The following is a 21,719-nucleotide window of genomic DNA, read 5'->3' as shown; positions in this document are numbered from 1 at the left end:
GAAGAATAGGATCAGGAAGAAAAAAGAAGCAGAACAAGAAAAAAGATGAGCACAACAACTGTAGAAATTGTGTGGGCTTTTGTATGTAGAAAGAATATATGCAAGTGTTTAGGGTGTGCTGGGCGGATGGAAACAACTTTATAGAGATGCATCACCGCTGCCAATCAGTGTCTGAATCTGACGATAGAAGTATGAGGACGGCAACGTATGACAACGTTTGAAACAGGCGTTGCTATTTACGTACGTAACGGAGCATAAATGGGCTTTAAATATGTATTAAAATAATGTCTAACAAATTTTGATGACACTTATTTATTCACTTTGAGATCTGGTTTAAAAGATTTGTGTTTTCAGGCTCCCAAAACGCAAATTCCAAGTGAACGAATGTCCAGATGACTGAAAACACAGTTTACCTTGTCTCTGTGTGGACATGGTCTTAATCTTTAATCACAATGGCTCTGAATGGTCAAAGCCTCAGGGACCCCTTGGAGACCCCCTTGGGGAATGTGAGTCCATAGAATTAATACCATAGATTGCCAATGATCCTTGCTGAAGCACCTTAGCAGCAACTAATCATTTTCTTTGTTTCCTTTCTCTCGCATTGCTGAGAGGAAATGCTGATTCAGTTAATTTAGGTTTTTCTCCTGGAACGCTTCTAAACAAGCCATAGGCTACTTATTAAGTCGCTTTCTAATTGTACAGTCATGAACTTTAACATTTAACAGGTTAACTGAGGCCTGGAGAGTCTGAGTTCTTGGGTGTTCTGCAGCTGATCACACTTGCTGATATTTAATCAAGTGTATTTAATTAGCAGCTCCTCCATTTCTATGATAATAGTTTTTTCCACACATTGCTACAACATGTTGTTACAACACAATTTTTGACACATGCAGTTTATTAAAATACTGATTTTTTCAGTCAGGTGCGGGCCATACTATATTGTCCTTTTAAATAAAACTTAAGAACTAAAACGGTTCTTTTTTAAAAAAAAAAATGTCGACGTGCAAGAAATAAAGCGTAAAAGGGACATTTTTTAAAATCTGACAGTTACATTTTGGGCCATTGATGCCTGTTTTGTGAAGGAAAACAAATCACACTGCACACATTGAATTTGGCAGTCACTGCTATTGGCTTTGATTTATCTATTTTATTAGAAATAGATGTAACTTTTATGCTCGAGTGAAATCAGCTCCTATTTTCACTAGTTTAAGTAGCCTGCTCCTGAATCTTGTCTGCATCAACATCTATCACACAAAAAGAAACGTTTGAATTATTGGACCTACGTGTAGCCTACCAATCGGCCCCCCACCCTCTCTGCTTTTCTCCTTCTGCCATTGGCTGGCACGCGGCAGGCTCCGGGATGATGATGCTTTGAAAGGGGAGTAAACTGCGAGCGCACGTCTCTCCTGCTGCGCACACACGCACAGCAAAAGTGAAGTGAAGATGCTTTTCCCTCTTCGATCAGCAGTCCAGTCCACAAGCCATTCAATTCTTCGTCTCTCTATACTTCAGCTACAAGAGAGTCCAACTGTCCCCTTCCCTGGTTTACAGGAGGAACTTGTGCAGCTCGAAGGAGGCGCGAGGAGCCACGAGACATCCAGAGCGCCATCACTTTTATAGCGTATCCGTGGAGAGCTACGCGTCGGTATGGGTGCGCTGACAAAAGGACGTTTCCTTTTCACCGTGGGCATCCTGCTGCTTGTAAACTGCACAACATCCGTTGTCTCCAAAGGTAAGAGCTGCTTCATTGTGCACGCACGGCTACTTTGGGTGTAACTGCATCGTGCATGCGTTTCCCGGCTTGGTGAGAATGATTCAGAGTGCCATCCTCGTGGTTACGCACCACTTGTCTCCGCAGTGAAAATGCTACCTATTGATGTGGGTTTGTAAATACTCCACAGCGCGTGCGTTTTCACTCATCCTCGGACTTAGTGTTGCCACTCTTTGAGCTCTCACTTTCAAAAATATGCGCCACAAAACGTTCCTAGATGAAGACGCAGCTCAGGCTGACAAGTCTTTATTTATTCTTTCATACCCACTTAAATGATATCTGTTTAATAGAAATCCATTAGCATGACCGCGATGCGTGCAGGAGTGCCGGCCGTAAAAACACGCAGTGCAACAGGCATGTCACGCATTGGTCTCTGAGAGTTGAGCGTTTCTTCTTTCCTTTAAATTTAAAACCAGCCGCTCATCATCATAAAGTTATAATTTTGCAGCAAAGATAATAAAAAAGGAGAAAGCTTTGAGGTATTTGTGTTCAGTTCCAGCTCACAATAGGAAAAGCCGTCTTACGCACCTAAAAGGACGGCTTGCAGCTTGGAGCCACACGCTGTTGAACATGACTGAGAATTCTTTTCCTAAAGTGTGTCTGTAAGTTTAAATATTTCCTTTATCTAAATATACTTGCCAGAGAGGTTATCTGCCGAGAAGAAATCCTGTTTAATGCTGAAAACCTGCATTTTTTATATTTCCTTGAATATATATATATATATATATATATATATATATAAATAAGAACCATTTATAAATGACATAGTTAAAATGTGCTCAAGAAGCTGCACTCAAATAAATTGATGTTAAATTCAGATTTTATAGAGCACACAACCCAGCTACATCAGTTTTAATCTATATTGTCATTTTAAAAACAATCTCACATTTTACCCACTTTCACAGACTCAGAACAGGTATCTTTAGAATCTTCCAGCATGTCATCAGGGAGGGTCTTTGAATGTGATATCACTGTGTTTCCCCCACTGAAGCGCACTTTCTAAACTTACTGTGTGACATCCTGCAGAGCTGGATCCAGTAACAGTTTTAGGCTAAAACTTCTTGATTCCACTGAAAATGGGCGTGTAGGGTAACCTGTTATTCTGCGCAGTGAGACACCCCAGCCTTTTCATCTTATCAGTGGTGTGTGGAGCATTGTGAGGAAATCATGAAATATAACAAAATATTATACTTTAAAAATGCTACTTGTTCCAAATAAACAGGCATTAAAATATATAATGAAACATTCAGGAACCTGCCACAGAAAAATAAACAAGTGACATCTTATTTTATTGTTGATTTTATGCTCAAATCCAATTTAAGAAATTGGATTTGATGATATTCACTAGCAGCTGTTATTAGTTTTTTTATATAATGGGGCTCATCAAACTCATTATATCCATGGTAACATTATACTTATTTTGTTTCCTTACAGTTAACAGTTCACAGATCTGAAACTTTAGATGATTCAAAGATATTTAACTAAAATCTAAACTTTCCGGTTGGCGCTTATGGTGCTCATATTCCCATCACTGCGGTGGGTTTACTGTACGTTTATCAGCAGCAGCATACAAGAAAATAAATCATTATCTTCCTAATTATACTAATAAAAAGAGACAAAATATGAAAACCAAGCTTTCATCATTAATCTTTCATTTTATAATTTTGACATAAGAATAATTTAGAAAAAATGTCTTGTGTTCGAGGGAAACCCTGAATAAATGAAAAATCATTTTCTGATCTAGCATTCCCTGTAAAAATTAAGACAGAAGACACAAATTTTTAATATTTTAATATCAGCTCCATTTTGATGTATTTATATATGAGGTCGGGGGCAAAGGGGCACCCCTGGTGTTTACCAGTTCTGCCTCATTAAACTGATAAACAGGAGGAGGGGTCTAAGCAGAAGCATCCAATGACAAAAAGCCTGAAGATGTGTCCTTTAGGGTAACGGATGATGTGGCCAGGGGTTATCTGGCCTGAATTCACTGGGATTTAACAAGAAATGGATGCAGTGTGTCTGTTCTGACCTGTTCAGCAATCCTGATCTCTGGTTAGGGAACAACTGATTTAGGCTGATAACGCTGCAAAATTGACTATCTTCACCCACTTAATGTTATTTTTTTAAAGAAAATAAAATTTTGCCTCATTGGCAGAGTTTAAACTCAAATAACCAGCAGTCCTACAAAGTGAACTGCATCAACAAATGACAAAGAACTATTAGCTTTCGGTGATGTGTGATACCAAAAGCGGCACTATAAAAATATCTGATGGAAGGGTGCATTGTGTTGTACTCATGAGTAGTTGTTTGTCCTGCAGTAGACAGCAGCCATAGGGCTCTGAGTCTGGAGATTTTGGAAAAAATACCTTGACAGTAAGCCTAGTTAAAAGCTACTACAAACAGAAACACAAGAAGAGAAAGTTTTAAACTATCTAAACCAGCTCACAGCTTAAAGATTTTATAACTATTGTAGCAGACTGTCTATATTGCAGTCTTTCATACCAGGCCACTTCTCAGGTACAGTACTTTGTGCAGTAGGTTTGAATTTGTTAGACAGCATTCACCTTTTGAGGAGCCTTTAGTGTGGCTCATCCATCAGAAAACCATCTGATTCTTTAATTAAGACTGAACTGTCCTCTGCAAGTAAGATAGTGACAACTCATAAGTTCTTCAATGGTGATGTCAGAGGTTTTGTTAATAATATTTACCTTTACTTGGGGAGGGTTACAAACAGGTATGAACTTGTTTGTTTATTTCCAGATTCCATTTTATTTTTCACAAATTTCCACTTTTTTTGTCTTTTTTTTTACCCTCAGATGCTGTGAAAAACTCTCCTCCATTCTGTGAACAACTTATTGAGCTTTTATAGTCAAAATCCTTGATTCTACCTAAAAATAATATGGCCCTATACAGGGAGTCATCTGTGATACAGCTTTAGGGCCCAGGGGCCTCATTCATCAAACTGTGCGTAGCAAAGCAAACTACAGGTGGCGCCAGAAAAGGAAGGAAAAAGGAAATGCTGTGCACTTCTACTTTCAAATTTATCAAAGCATCCCATGCTTGTTTCTGTTTATAAATCAGAATCAACTCTAAAGCAGGTAGGGCTGCAACGATTAGTCGACGTTGTCGACAATAGTCGACAATAAAAATAGTCGACAACGAATTTAGCCGTCGACTATTGTCGGCAAAAAAACCTACAGAGTAAGACATCGTCTTCTGATCCTATCTCTGCTGAGAGTTGCGCAATGCAAATGCTCAAAGAGGGGGAAAAAAATACAGAGTGAGACATCGTCTTCTTTTTTTATCTCTGCTGAGAGTTGCACATGCGCAATAAAGTCCGCCAAGGGAAAAATATGGTGGCGGACTAGGGAGGAAAACAGCAGTGGAGAACGTTAAAAGTCTGGGATAACTTCATGTTAAACTTACAAAATAAATTAAATACATGTGAGATTTGTAAAGCGGACCTTGTGTACCACGGAAGTACGTCTGCAATGCTTGAACATCTGAAGAGGAGGCACGTCAGACTTAACAACCTCATGCAAGATTTCAAAGCTGAAAGTGAAATAAGATCCATATATAATAATCATGAGATACTAATCCGATTGGTCGACTAGTCGTTTTAATAGTCGGTGACTAATCGACCATCAGAATAGTCATTAGTTGCAGCCCTAAAAGCGGGCGCACATGAGGGAATGCCTTCCCACGCCCACATGGTGGCTATAAATGGTCAGGTGGACGGACGCCTGTAATACATATTCATCACATCATTTGCATGATGGCTCGGGAGTGAAAAGGAGGAAAGAAGTGGATTTTTTCGGGTGTGAGACAGAGATCCTGATGGACCACGCTGACAAACGTAAAAAAGTTTAATTGGTGGACATTACTTGTGTCAGAAAGACAGAATAGTGGCAGCAGGTGACTGATCCTGTCACCGTGGTGTCAGAAGGAAAGACATGCCAGAGCCATCAGAACGTGTGGCTGAATATCTCAGTCAGCAGAGCATCCGTCTCCTATGCGGGAGACCGAAGTTAGAATCCCACAGGGGTTAAACGCTTTGAACACTAAATGACAGTATTGATGATGGTAGTTTTGTCATTTGTTTTAATTTATAAAATAAATACATACAGCTACATCTGAGATTGGTAGCAGTTTATTTAGTGTTTAATAATTTTTGTTTCTAGTTGCTGGGTGCTCCAGCTGGGTGGGCGGTGCAGAGGGACACAATCACAATAAAGACCATCTGGACAGAACTCAGGACAACAATAAAAAAGCATTGTGTAAGAATAAATCAATCAATCAATCAATCAATCAATCAATCAATCAATCAATCAATCAATCAATAAAAAGAAAGTCCACCTCTTGTGTGTTTCATTAGTGTTGCATCACTTCTAGACCTCCAGCATCCAGTCTGGTTCAGCTCTGCTGGAATAAAGGACTAAATCTACTTTTCACACTGACTGCTGCATGCTGGAAGCAAACTGTCCATCTTATTTAGCTGAATATGTTTTATAACATGTAAGTTTTGTTTCACAATGTCAGAACATATGTTAGTGGTTGAGGTTCTTATTAATATCATCTCCCTTTTTCTTGAAAATCCTGTTTTTTTCCCCACGAGCATGGCTCTTAGGAGAATTAATTTGGAATGTGCCTTTTTATTAATTTCTGCAAACAGCTTTAATATCTAACAAGTGGTGTGAAAGGTAATAGTAGATTGTGCACAAATGTCTCACATTTCACATCATTTCCTTGATATATATATATATATATATATATATATATATATATATATATATATATATATATATATATTTGTATATTTTTGTACCGTTGGTGTCGCCGTTTCCCGTTTTTCTAGATTATGTGTATACGCCTGAGTCAGAGTTGCCGTGGAGGTAGGGATGTTTTCCCATCAAGTTTGGTTTTCATAAATCCCAAAAGTTGACTGTATTTGTTGTACGCCAGTTTTTGTTCCTATGCAAGCTTGATAAATATGGCCCCAGATGATTCACATGTACCATGGCACCCATTATTTCTAAAATATAAGCATTGGCAAAATGTTGGATATGTAAACAGAAGCTCGTCTTTTTACCGTCAAAAAACAAAGAAAAAAAAAGCGATGTGATTACATACTAATAGAAACACATCTTTTAATAATATCTTAGATTTTTTTTGTCATTGACCTTTGATTTTATTACACACTGTGTCTTTAAGATTTAGTATATTAACCCAATATAGAATTAGTTTGTTTCTTTGTACCTGTAGGTGGTGACTGGATCTATTAGCAGGTGAAGAAGGATGGATTTTGCTCATATGCACAAAAGAGCTGATATAAGTAATTTTACTGGGCTGATAACACTCAAAGCAGGTGAAAAAGAAGATCTCATTTAAGACCAATTGAAAGTTTCCCTTTTTTTTTTTTTCAAAAATAATAAAATGCTGACAAGTCATTAGATTTGTTTCAGAACAGTAGTTAATGAATGAACCTGACATGCTTCATGCTATTTGCAGCAATCAAAATGATATTTTAGGCCATCTTCAGCTCCTCCAATTCAGCACCAGTGCTTTCCATGTTGCCATTTCTCTGCACGTCACATTGGCAGCCGAGGCCATAAATCTAACCGCAGGTGTCACACGGACATTTTCCCACAAGGTTGACACTATGAACCAAACACCAGCAAGCAGCGGTCTAAGCGGCAGCAGCTCGCTAGCTTGCACTCGACGAGATTTAAGCTCTCAAGGATCAATGGATGATGTTAGCAGGCCCCTGTCAGCTTGGAACGAGACTCACGCAATGGGTCACAAGTGAAAGCGCCTTCATGTGTAACACATGAACTGTGTGGCCCAGGAGGAAACTTTAAAAGGCTTTCCAGTTGTGTCACACAATGCTGATGAAACACGCAGGGGTTGTTTCAAGATGCATCAGCCATAGCTGTGCTGTAACCTTTTAGTTAATGAACTGGTTCTTGGTATGTATTTTTCTGAAGTGATTCTCTACTTTAACAAGTAAATAAGCTGAAATGCAAAGATGCAATGTATCGAGAGATTGAGGGTTGTGTGTAGAGAGGAAAGGTAATAAGAAAGTGGTTATTTGATAATTGATGATTATTGAAGTCACCAAAATAGCAATTCAACATGCTTAGCTGTAAGTCCTGCTAATGCTCTGTATAATTACAAGAATATGTTCTAAGTTCATTGAGTTGCTAATGTGTGCTTTGATAGAGAGTCATATTCTCCTCTCTGCATGCATGCACAGGCCCCCGGTGGTCACCTCATTTGATAAACATTAGCAACAAACAGTGTCTTTCCTGATGCACAGCTGTGTCAAGTCTCACTAAAGTAGCCATCAGCGCATGGCGTGTGATGCATGTCTCTCTGTTCTCTGTCACTGCAGCCTCATTTGACACAAGATCTTGTCATTTCCCTTAAGGCTTTATTTCAGTCCTGACCTTGTGCTGTAGATTGTACGCCTCTGCTTGTTCTTCAGGTTGGGCATTCAAAAAAAAAAAGAAAAAAAAAAAAGAAAGAAAGAAAAATAGAAATAAGAGAAACATGGTGTGTATATGAAATGTGGTTACTTTTAGAAAAAAAAGAGTAAAAGTCTCAAGGTTTTCTTATTTTGCTGCTCAGAGGGCTTTCATGAAAACAGACAAAGGTCAAATCTGTTATTTTCCCAGAAAGAAAGTAAAGGGGCTCTTATATTTTGCCTTTAGATCCTAGAATGAATCATCACAGTCAGGCTGCCGTTGGGGACAACATGCGCAGTTCAGTGCCCAGATTTACATTTAAATGAAACCAAATGGCTTTACATACAGAAATGATATACAGTAATGATGATGGTAATAAAAGCAAAGTCGTCTTTCATATTGGACCGGCTCCTACTTTGGATTGCTGTCATTTGCAGACTTTGCAGGTATAGTCAGTGAGTTATGTCTTTGCTATGTCAAGACTATTACCCTCACATTTCAACGAGTGGATTCATCAGCATGCTGCCTAAGAGGCTTAATGTAGTCAGCAATCAACCCTTCAGCTCATTGGGTTCTTCAGTCTGCTGTGTGTCAGAATTGTACATAGAAATTCAATTTTTTCCAGCTTTTGTATGACATATGAATCTGTAGGTTTATACCATTTCACAAAGGCATGTCATTTCCCATATCTGAGCCAGAAAAAAATTGCTAAAGGAAAACATACATGCAAAGACATGTCTAAAACCTTCAATAGGGGCACATTTCCGTTAGCAAAGTAGCAAATATGAAAGTTACACCAATCAGTGGCTTTTAAAATAGCAATTTGTCAAATGGCATTATGTAAAAGACTTTGCTCATAGTGATAAACCACCACTAACTTAAAGCTTAGTTCTACTGTTCCATTAGCATATAGTTAGCTACTTTTACAACACTGTTTTGATGTCATAACCTTATTTCGGTGGTTAGTTTCATTATCATTGCTTTATCATTTTATGGAAGTATTGTTACGCTCAATTTCAAACATAAATGATCCTTTCAGCAAACCAAGCATCAACACAAAACATTAGAAGTTCTAGCTAGCATGCTAATGTATTAGCTAACAATAGGAAAAACGTAACTATGGTTAAAAGCAGTGTGAATATTGGCCTTATTTAACATTAACATGTCTGGCAGCTGTGTAACTATGCTGTGATATTAGCTATAGCAATGATGCAAATGAGCAAGAAGCAATTTTCACCATTTTGTACAACTTTGCTGTTGGAAACTGTTCAGCAAATGACTGATTCATGAAAATAGTACTGCAAAAGTGACAAACAAAGCAAACATTTTGTGCTTTGTTTTCACTTTTCAGGCTTTTCTATTTATGTACCAAAGACTCAGCAAGTTTCTGTTTCAGTATTCTCTCAAAAATGCTAAATCAAGATGGCTTTATCTTTTCAGGATGTTGCTTTCGTCCTGCTTAATCTGCGAGGGTGGCAATCAGGACAGGGTGAGATGGCCTGCTCAGTCACAAAGCTAAATCATGGAACAAAGCTACAGATACCCTTCATCCATCTCAGTCAGCAGATTCAATCAGTTGTGCTCTTACAGCCACATTTCTTCATTCTACCGTCCTGTCTAGACTGTAGCAGAGTAGTTTATTTATTTATTTTTATATTGCAGTGTTTATAGGAGCTGTGCATAATACATGTGGACAGAATTTTTTGTTTAGTTTTTTTTTTTCCAGTACTTCCAAAGAAGTCCCGCAGGGTGAAAAACACTCTTTAAAAACACAATTTATTGTACTGTACAATAATAAAAGAAAAAGAAAAAAATATTTGAGCAATGAAACCTGCTTTAAAAATAGAGACAACCTACAATCAGTTGTCTTTGCAACTAGGTAGATATGTAAATTGCAATTAGGAGCAGCACTGACAAAGTAGTCATTTTGTCCTCATTGTTCTTAGTGGCAACACTCAGGAGATCAATAAATATTTTTAACGCATGGTAAATGATACAGAGATGTGTTATTAATAGATTTTGCTTGCAAATTAAGATGCAAACCAAATAATGAAGCGACATGGAAAATGAAATAAATTGTGACCTCATCAGATTTCATGTAGTGGATAGCTGGTACATTCTGGTCCAGCAGCCACCAAACACAAAATGGTTGCTAGGCCTCAAACTACACTTCCCAGAGGCCTTCCCAACACTGACAGGTGCAGCTGCTTAAGTCACCTCATCAAAGAGGGGCTGGGAGAGAGGACAGCAGACAAAGGAAGAGGAACTGGAGAAAAAGAATCTAAGAAAGGAGGTGGAAAAGTTGCTGGAATGGAGAAGATCACAAACACTGAAAACCAATACAGCCTTAGAGGGAGGTAACAGTTGCTAAATTGATTTATAAAAGAAGAAAAGTTACTAAAAAGAGCCTAATAGCCTCGAGTTATGTTAGTTCTTCCCCCCTCAGTGGACAGAGCAACCTGGGTCGGTTGCTTGTGGAAGGGGTAAGCCTTTCACACCCCCATATAAGAGACTGAGTTGCTTATGGGAAAATAAATGATTTCTGTATGTGAACTCCTGCTTCGGTTGCTACTTTGTCCACTGGCCCCACACTAGCACCTCTTTATGAACTCTCAAAATGATATACTTCCCATCTATCATTTGTATATATATGTGTGTGTGTATATATATACACACACACACACACACACACTTATTACTGCAAACTATAATTAATCATGTGTGCACTGGAGCCATTGCTTTTAGGCATTAGCACAAGTAGTGCCAATTATTTATGAAAAGCAGCTTTATTTTTCTATTTTATTTTATATTTGTTTAGTTTTTTCTGTAGCACAAACATTGGCATTGTGCATGCAGTAATAAACTGGATTTAGAGGTGTCAGATTGCATAGGCTCAATGAACCTCACCATATCTTTGCTTGCAGATGGTATGCACCAGATGAGCTTTTTACAAGGTTGCTTTATGATAGGGTTCTATTTAGCAAACCTCCAAGCAGCCATAAGGATTACTGGGTGGGGGGATATGTGAATGTGTGAACATGTTTTCACACACAGTTATGAAACCCACACACAAATCTTCCCAAATTTTATTTATATTACATAGCCATACCAACCGTATTTGATAGAATCTGGGCGTGGGCTTCTACAGACAGAGTCAAGTAAATGACAAAGCTTCATCTCTTATCGAGTCGGAGAGAATTCAATATTGTTATCGAAACGCATGTCCTGTTGATGTATGGGTCATGGTTGAAATCTGTCTCGGCAGATCTCAAGTAAATGGTCTTTTAAAAGACTAGGGCCCCTAAGTAAATCTTTCAAAGTCCACCCATCGGAACGAGTGTCATTATTCTGTGTACTGCATGGTTCCAACCACCACTTGTTTTCAAGAGCCATGCTATGAAAAGCAATGCAAGTCTGATGGGTGCTTTGTTCCAAAGTATCTTAAAAGCAGCCCACTGGATTCCCTTGAAATTTTATATAGAAGTTCATAATCCCCTGAATCGGACAGTATGGTGATCTCTGATATATTCAGAAAAATGGCTTTATGACTCTTTATGCAGTGTTTTTGCAGTGTTTTGAATGGACAGTGAAGTTTCCATATAGGGCTATGCAATGAAATTCAATCCCCAACAATTTCTACAGTTTCTTTGGTGTTGGGAATCCAACCTTTTTTCTTACTGCAACATGCCCTCCCTGAAAGTCAAAAGAGACTAGCTGGAAGGCTGTGGCATGCTCAGTTCAGCTCAAACCAAATTATAGTTTAAAAGCCACTGTCCTTTGGTCAACAAGAAGAAGAAAAGAAAAAAAAACATAAAAAGATTTGTGCTGCTTGGAAATGTCTTGTTTTAACAAATAAATGAAGAACTGCAAATACATTTCTAAGCAAATAAATTGTTACTTATGTATTCCCAAGTCAGTTATGTCATTACTGACAGAAAAAAAAAATCATGGTTAACTTTTCTGCCTTAGCCAAGCAGTGATACATCCATGGTGAGTAAGAAAGCAGAAAGTTAAAGTTGGAGCATCAAGAAGTCAAAATGGCAAGAGAGAATACTTGACTGGAAAATTATCTTTAAATTAGCTGTGCTTGTGCTCTGCCTAAAACAAATATTGTTTTTTTTGTTTTTGTTTTGTTTTGTGTTGTTTTTTTATCAAAGCCTAATTTTCCAAAATTTCAAGCTTTGAGGTTTTAACCAGTGTTTCTGTTAAACTCAGTACATCTTGCCATTTAGCTAATGTTAGCATGCTAAAATGCCAAACAAGGACAGCTACATTGTATTGGAAAACAAAATAACTTGTCATTATGAGCATAACAATGTTAGCATTTATCTCAAAGCGTCTTTGAGCCAAATGCCACGTTCTTGTCAAATCCCAGCTGCCGTTATCACCACGGTGAGCATGTACGGCTCTCTATTGTCATTGACTTGTAACTTGTGTCTGGGCAGCATGGAGTGTAGCAGGGACAGAAACAGAAAACAACTGGCAGGAGTTAATTAAACTCAGAAACAGCCAGGATGGTAACCCAGCAACATGAGTGCAAGTAAAAGGCCAGCAGTTGTAAAACCTCTCCAGTAAATAGATTACAGGTATTTTTCTTAGATGTCTGATGTAAGGCCTTTGATGTTTTTTCTGCTGTGCCTACTTTCGTAGCCTTGGGTTAGCTGTTCAGACAAGTCCTCTGTTGAGCCACTATGGAGCAGTAGGTCCACCAGGACAGAACAGCGCTGAAGGACAGGTTGTGATGAATGAACTGCCGAGATCCAGTCCCAGCTCAATGTGTCCTGTCCTGGCTGGAGGACGTCTCGATTTTGCTTCCAGCTTTATGTTAGCCATAGGAAGCTGCTGTTCCGAATGAGGTTTCATAGTATGTTTTCATTTTTTCTGACAATAATGTCCATTAATGGCTAAAAGAATAATTGAATACAGCTCTGTGTAAACAAACAGTTAACAGATTTTAAATGGTTTAAAGCATTTGTATGATGACGTTGATACCAGTGCAGCCATTGTGGTACCAGTTGTTATATTCTGTTTCTTTGTTTTTCTTTATTCTGTCAAGTTACAGTCACAAAGAACTGCAGGGGTTGTTTATGTAGTTGTAGAGATTTCATGATAACCAGCAATTATCCAATTATTTCTGAAGAAAAACATACTGTTGTGAAAAACTGAATAATTGATAAACCTAATTTGAGCTGAATATAATGAGTGAACAATGATGCATTCTAACACCAGTTTTTTTCTGTGTTTCGTAACAATAATTAGGGAACACAGTGGTGCTGCTGTTTTCTACTTTTTTGCAGATCTAGCTATAGTTGCTCATTTCATACATGTGTGGGGAGAGAGTAAAAGAATGTTTTTGCAATTCAACAGCTGAACTGACTTGGGTTAACCATTTTTTTAATCAAAAATGCATTTTATTTTTATTTTTTTAAGCTTCTAATCAAGTTGGGTTTAAAATTTTTATAAAATTTTATCGTGCTCTTTAATATTTTTTCAAAAGAACCAGAACTGACAAACTAGCACTGCAGAGGAAAGCCCTGTCACAATTTCCTGTATTTCTGAAGCGTAAATACTTCGTAGTACCGGGCTGCAGCTCAGACACTGACACCAGAGCGAGTGCAGTGTCTTAGCATAAAAAAGCTTTAATAACTCCAGTATGATCTGCAAATAATAACTTTACTAACCAAGTCTAATTATTGCAAAAACCTTGCTAACGACGCAGTATTTATCACACATGGATTAGCTCACACGGTATAGGCACACACAGAAAGACACAGTTCTAAAAAGAGGAGATGCATCACTTACTGACCTGAAAAAGGCTGATTAAACAGGCCTTGATTGCACAAAATATCTCAGTAGTTTTTAATATTTAAAACAGCAATTTTACCAATTAAGTGACAATGGCAGGTCTTAATAGCTTAATTTAGAGTTGGGAACATTTCTGCATAGTAGATAATATAGCAATGATGATTTGATGACCATCATTTCCAAGAGGCCTCAGCAGTTGTGGCTTGTTAGTGGTGACTGTGGGAGATTTTTGGAAAAGAAATCCTTTAAAAAAATTATTTCAAGTGGGTTATATTTCTCTTTCTTTCAATGTTTGTCTTATTTCATTGTTAATGCTTCCTTTGTTAGGGGCATCTAAATTAGACTATATAAATCACCTCATATTTTCATAGATACCGTCTCCTTGTTGCAGTTCTTACATGTAGTCTGCCTTTACCCTAAAAGTAGCTTCAACTACAGCAGCCAACATTAGACGTCTTTAGTAACATCAGTTCATGAGCTGCAGCAGCTTTTCAGGCTATCTGGTAGCGAATGTAATGTTCACTTTGAAGATGGACCAATTCACAGGAGACACTGCACATTGATCTATGGTCTAGGATTTTGTTGGCATCAACCCATGGTTATGAGAGCTGAAGCTATCAGATGTCTCTAGATATCAAGGGGAACAGATGAGGTCAGCAGGAGCTGTAAATTAGTGTGGGAACTTTCCGCTGTATCTGGGCTGAAAATGGCTGCAGATGTAGAAAAAAATATCCAAACTGGGAAATTTTGGACACTAACATGTCTTTTCCCAGTTCTTTCTGGCTTAATGTATTTTACAATTGGAACACTTTAATGTGTTATTCTAACCTTTTTTAACTGTAGTCTTAATAATCCAACTAATACATTCTGCATGTTTATTCCCACCTTAAAATCAATGTACAAAATTACTTTTAAAAACTTTGAGAAGTTATGCATCTAACAATGTGACTTAGATGTCCGAAAAACTCTCACTGATTAAACTTTTAGCATAATGTGATCTGATCAGAATGAGATGGTGGATAGGAGCAGTATTGATTAGAGGCTACTGTGAGCACCTTGGCGTGTGTTCTCATTTTAAGGATGTTAGTTAATAAAAGCTGTCAAACATCAGGTTAAGGAGGTTAACAGCTCTGAGTGACTCTATGCTAATAATTTATCAGAGAAGAAAATAATTACATTTTTTAGTTGCCTTATCATTACCCTTACAATAGAAATTGTAGATGGATAACTATCTTTGTAGCCCAGCTGTTTCACTTTTAAGATTCTGGCTGTCATGTTAGCTTAAAAGGTACACAGTGCTAACTGCAGGGAATTGACATTGCTTGTGCTGCAGGTGTTCATTGAAGCTGTTATATTTCTGAGCAGCAGGGTGTATTAATAAGTCAGCTATTGCAAGAGAAAGAAGTGCTGTGGATTTAAATCTTGCTTGGCTAAAGATAAGAGGAGCAGAAACCAGACTGTAGCTACTGTACTCAACCAGACTGTGAGCTACAGTACAGCTCACAGTCTGTACTGTTTAGGGTCACAGCTTGTCATTTTTTAAAAGGGATAATTAGCATTTAATGCACTGACTGCCATAAAATATCACATCATACTTCTTTTGTACAGAATTTGCTGTAATTATCTGAACAGTAGTGTACTTGGGCTAGGTGGTAACACAGCTCATATTAATCTTGGTACAAGGATCTAACATTACATGGGTTTTGTCTCCTGTTTGGCAAATATGTGTAATCCATTTACACACTTTTTTTGCAGGTGGCTGGAATTTGTTCTGGTGACATTTGGAGAGAAAGGTTGCTGATCCCTGACAGGGCTGACACCATACACGTCCATGCACCTAATGTCTAACACATTTTGGTCCCAAGGAGCACAACTTTCACACATTACAATGAAAATTGTGGAAAAGGAAATTTGGCTGACCTGTTGCATTAGCTAGCTATGGCCAAAGAGAATTTTGAAGATGAAAGAAATAATTTCTGCTTAAATACAATTACTTTTTTCTTTAAATGAAGATATAGTTTGTCAAAAGTTTAAAACTACCATGGTCTTTAATGCGTAGTATCAATACTCAATGCTTTACCATCTGACAAAAGCATTGAAATAAATTACAGTGTTTTGAAAAATATGCTGCACATGCATTTTTTATATTCTAGAAAGGCCCCAGCTTTTTCTTCTTCCTCAAAGGCACCTTCTTGACCACCTTCCTGCTTTATGGTCTGTCTGCATTTGACAAGTCTGTTCACTCACAAGCCACATGAGCCGTGTGTCTCATATGACATTACTCACCGCAAGTATCAACCTGGATTGACAAATTATCTGAATCAGCCTTTCCACAATCGTGGCCACTTTGAAATGGAGGGTAATATGAAAATACATTTCAAGCCTGTCACCATGGCGGAGACGTTGGGCATTAGTTTACAGCATTTGGTGATGGGTTTCAGCATATTTCAGTGCTGACTTTTGGACAGGAAAATGAGGTAGCAGTGTTTTGATGATGGCGGACAGATGCTGCTACCTGGTGCGTTTTCCAGATGCAAACTTTCACAAGCTCCTCACAACGGTCTTTTTTCCCCCTCCCTTTCTCGTCAGTGGTTGTGATGCAGCATACAAAGCCTGTTTTTAGTTTTTTAATGACTTCGGACTTTGATGGGGGGGATTTGTAGGTTATTTCACTGCCTTTGTGTCAACTTAAGAGGTTCTTACACCTGACTTGTGCCCCACTAAAGCACTTAGAATATGAATTTTACATCATATTCCATTTTGCTTTGTCTTGGCTGGTATTGACTGTAACTGTTCAGCTCATCATGTGCCTCAGGCATCCTCCCACTGCCTTCTTTTCATACACACACTTTCTCCTTTTGAAACTCATTTTGGCTTTTGATACAATCTCAGAGGTCCTCAAGGTTGGCACCCCTGTGGATTACTCAACCCTCCCATGTAAACCAACATGAATTCATCACAACCTCATTGGCCAGATAACATCTTTGCTGATTTGCTCTAGCTTGTGCCCACACAGCATCTCTGAGAAAAAATAAAATAAACGTTTTCTTTTTTTCTTTTTTTTTTTTATTGTGCTTTCCCTTTAAACTGCATTTATATTAGTTTGAATTAATAGTTGTTATAGAATGATGTGGCGTGCATGGTTTCACTTGCCTGAGGCTGCTGCTTGTGTCAACCAATGGTGCCTCGATGATTCAACATGTCTCTGTGCAATTTAAGTCATAAAATGTCATCTAGATGAAAGCTGTCTGAAGACGTTATTTCAATAAGTGGACAATCTAGCAGCGAGCATTGTTTAGTCATGAAGATATTTCTCTTTCTGCCAGTACTGTTATTGGAAAAAAGAAATAAATTGCCTCTTCTCATTCATTTTGATATGTACGCTATATTCCACTGAAATATAAATCAAATTAATGTGTAATTTATTTGACTCAGATTAGTGTTTGTGAGATAAAAGTCTGAGTCTGCTATTTCATGATTTCATGAACACATTAGTGCATCCCAGTTCCTCTAATAATTCTGTATCACTGTTTCATATGAGTCAGTTGCCAGAGAAGTCCATCAATCAGCTGTAATGGCTTCCTGATGAGCATTGTTCACCTTTTCCTTTAGCTGAGCTTTGGTTTGGCTGTATAGTTTAAGTAAAGCGCTTTCTTTTTGGGTTGGGAGCTTAATGCTGTTATGCTAAGGTACTGTATAAGGATATGGATGTAACGGATTAAGCAGATTCCATCAATCCAAATTGAAAATACTGGTTAAACATAAAATTTGGTTTGACATTCTAAATTGGTGAAAGGTTCACATTAAATTCTGCTTTAATGTCTACAAATAGAAATTTATTCTTTTAATTTTATGTTGCATGATGTGAATATTTTGAAGATCAGAATAAAGAACGCAGTAGTCTGTTTTTGTTCAAAGAAAAGATTTTTTTCATTTAAAGACTGAGCTCACGAATAATAAGTCGATTTGTGAATTAATATGTATGGAACTGATTGTATTAGCGCAACACATGATACCGATTCATATTGATCTCTGGCTCTTTAATCAATTTGTTTAATTGCAGAATTTGTGAATTGTATAATCGAATATTGTATGGGGATCAAACTTTACATACAGATACACAATTTTACAAAAACTTTTTAAAGAATTTGATTGCTCACATCACTTGGTTCGGTTCATAATTACAATGGAGTATTAGGGCCAAATTAAGAAAAATATTTTTTCATACACTGCGAATAAAGTCAGAATTTGTAATTTTATGACAGTCATACTTGTATTACAAAAGTCGTAGTTTTTTGAAGAAAAAAAAGTGCTCTTATGAGAAATAATTTTATGAAGAAAAAAGACCTAATATTATGAGAATAAAATCTAAATTTTACAAGAATAAAATTGTAATATTTTAACCAGTTTGAGAAGATGAATGTTAAAATGAGGATGGTGGAGGATTTTGTTGTACTTCAGCACCGGTTTCACAAACCAGGAGATACCTAATCTTTTGGCACATCAGCACCACATCATCATTAGTATTAGTACTTTAAAATGTTAGGGATGCACCGATAACAATATCAGTATCGGTATCGGTCCGATATCATGTGCGTGTATTTGTACTTGGTATTCATAAAAGTGTTCCGATACTACACCCGATACCAGTATCATAAGAATAGATATATGTGGTTGCGCAAACATACTCCAGTCCAGTGAGGGGCAGCAACACGCCATGAAACAGACATAAACCAGGTGAAAAAGACATACTGATAGTACTTTAAGGAGGGCAGTGCACATTTCCTGCAACACTCAAATGGGAAAGGAGGCGCTATTTCTGCTGTGTGGAAGTATTTCGAAATGACCGTTGGTGACGAAACTAAAGCTAACTGCGCAATTATGCTCAGCAAAGCCTTCAATAGGAGGAGCAAATGCAAGGACCTTTAAAACAAGCAATTTAATAAAACATCTAAAAAAATCATCACGTGCCGAGTACAGAGTTTGCTAGCAGCAGGAAACGGCATCAACCAACCCTGCAGCAAACCGTGGAAAAGCGGGAGAAGATGTCGAGGGACAACACGTGTGCACTGAAAAAAACCAAGTACCTAGCACACAGCCTGTTACAAGACGTTTCAGCCGTTAGCTTCACAACTAATATCTGGGCCAGCAGTGTTAGCCACATTGTAGATGAAAACCGGAATAGGTTAACAGTTGATAACACAGAAAAACAACTTTTCATTAAAAAAAATCTGCCCCTCACTTTTTGTGGCTTAGTCTTCACAGGCAACAGTTAGAGAAAATGTAATTACAGTTGTTCTGCTACAGTTTCCATTAATGCTCGTATTGTTGCTCAGTATTGGCAACTTAACTTAAGAAAGGATGTGTCGTTTACTACAACCTAATGAAACCTTAAACAGTTATAACAGCAATAATGACCATAGTGACAATAATGTTCACATAAACATATTTGGTATTGGCAAATATCAGTATCGGCAGATACCCAAATTTCAGATATCGGTACTGGATCGGAACCCCCAAAAAAGCAAATCGATGCATCCCTAAAGAATATGTAAGAAAATGAATCTATTTCACAAACGAAGCAGGTGGACTTGCTTTTTGTGAAGGGGAACATGGCTGTAACAGGTATAATAGGGACTTTATTTTCGTAAAAATTACAACTTTTTTCTTGCAATATTACCATTTTTGTCATGTAAAATTGCGATTTTATTCTCAAAACCTCTGAAATATTTTTCTTTATTTGGCCCTAATTCTCTGTTGTACAGAATAATAATAATATTAATAATAATAATAATCCAAATTTACTTTGAAAAAGTGCCAAATGTGATAAAAAGCATTCTTCTCTTCAGTCTGTATAGCCTCAGAGTAAATATCCAACCACTGAACTAAGAGTAATTGCCTGCTTTAAGTAACTTCCCTCAGTGTTTGAGAATAGCAATTTAATGTCATGTTCTTAGCAGAGAGACACACACTGAGATAAGCTTCTTCTCTCTTTGTCAGCTCCTCCATGCTCAGGGTGAAATCCATATCTACTCCACATGCCGAAGATCTCCTGCAAAGTAACAGAAATCACTGCCCAATGCTGAAAAGCTTTCAATGTCGCTCGTTAGCAGATCGGGGAAAAACTCAACCATTAGAGAAGAAGAAGAGAAGCATTTCATCGTAATTAATAGACAACTGCACTTATTTAGTAGCTCCATCAGTGATGTTATGCAATTCTGTGAATTTCAAAATGTTGACTGGCAGCAAATGGGGTCATTTAGTTGTAATAGACATGCAAAATCAGACTTAATATGCTCACCAGGCAGCTTTTCACTCATTTGAATAGAATTGAATAATTGATTTTCTTAAACTTCCTGCTTTTGTAATGAGGAGGTGGGACTCAACATGTGCTTCCAGTAAATGCAGGATGTGGAATAAACTGAATCAGTCTATCACTACCCTTAAGTCCTTAAGTAATAAGCAACCCTTAGGGCTATGTGGAGAGCAGAGTTGTAATTGCAGACAGAAATGTCAATTTCTGGACATTTTGTTGGACTTCTGTGGCATCTGGAATATTCCACACTTATTTTTGCTTTTATCTGCCGCAGGGGAGGGCAAGAATACAGAAACACATCTACTTCATTCAAGCACATAGAAGCACAACTAAAAAAATCCAAATGGGAATTAAGAGACATAGTGGATTACATAAAATAAACAATAAAACCTTAATCTCTGTCATTTATTATAATCCCCGTGAGCTGCTTCTGCCTTGGAAACATCAAGTACTAAAGAATGTACTTCTGAACTCCCTCTAACAGCATCATTGATTAGAAAAGGCTTTTTTGTTGCTCTTCTAGTGAAGGCATAGATGATTGTTTTGGCCTTTTTTCTGAGCTATTGGTTTGACTTTTTGGTTAGTTCAGTAACATACACATACACAGCAGAATTCCTGCATACATCTCTGCAAAACATCCAAATTTAGATAATAGAAATGTTGATACAATGCAGTCAAAATTGTTATGAGCATGACTGCCCGCACTCAAATTGCTTCTTGCTTGTTGCCATCTGGTCTAAAACAGCCTTCTATACACAGCGGATCTTGTGCCTGTACACTCAGACAATTGACCAACTGGTTTAAAACTAATTGCTTTAGTTGCCTTTGGTACGCTGCTCTAACCTCGGGTAATTTAGCAAAGAGCGCACAGCGAAAACGGGTCCAGATATGTGGCTTATCCTCTACTGCATCTATCCCCCGAGCCAGCCTACCGTTGATAGTTGCATGTCATTTGCCCTTTTGCTCACTTGGAAGAACAGCGTAATTGAATTTCCACTTGCAAAGCAACACAATCAATGGGGAAAGGGGTTGCTTAAGAGTTCACATTTAATAGCATAGACAACCAAACAGATCGAGGGGAATAAAATTAAGGTTTTTTGATTGTGGGGCTGCACGTTTCAAGGCAACATCAGTCACATCAAGCATTTACAAAGCATTGCATCATCAGGTTTAAGAATTTGGTGCAAGGTCATGCTAATTGAAATGCTGCTTAAGGAAATAATGAAATTAGTCTTCTCTGTAGCACAGCAGGACACAGTTGCTTCTTTTAGAAATCATCTATTTATTCTGTATGTATGTTTGGTTTATGGTTTCTCTGAAAAAGACCGAATTATTGCTGGGGCATAAAACAGTCTTTTTTTTT

General features: G+C 37.7%; 1 protein-coding gene across 2 annotated transcripts in view; it reads left to right on the top strand.

Moving 5' to 3' along the window:
- The first annotated feature begins 1,207 nt into the window (after window positions 1-1,207).
- Window positions 1,208-21,719, top strand: part of unc5db (unc-5 netrin receptor Db) — a 280,454-nt gene continuing 259,942 nt past the window's right edge. For both annotated transcript variants that reach the window (XM_041999262.1, XM_041999261.1), the window contains exon 1: window positions 1,208-1,732. In XM_041999262.1, coding sequence (XP_041855196.1) covers window positions 1,648-1,732 — 85 coding nt within the window. In that variant the 5' untranslated portion in view covers window positions 1,208-1,647. The remainder of the gene's footprint in view (window positions 1,733-21,719) is intronic.

This window comes from Melanotaenia boesemani, chromosome 11 (assembly GCF_017639745.1).
Source record: "Melanotaenia boesemani isolate fMelBoe1 chromosome 11, fMelBoe1.pri, whole genome shotgun sequence".
NCBI classification, from domain to species: domain Eukaryota; kingdom Metazoa; phylum Chordata; class Actinopteri; order Atheriniformes; family Melanotaeniidae; genus Melanotaenia; species Melanotaenia boesemani.
This window is presented reverse-complemented; position numbering and strand designations above follow the sequence as displayed.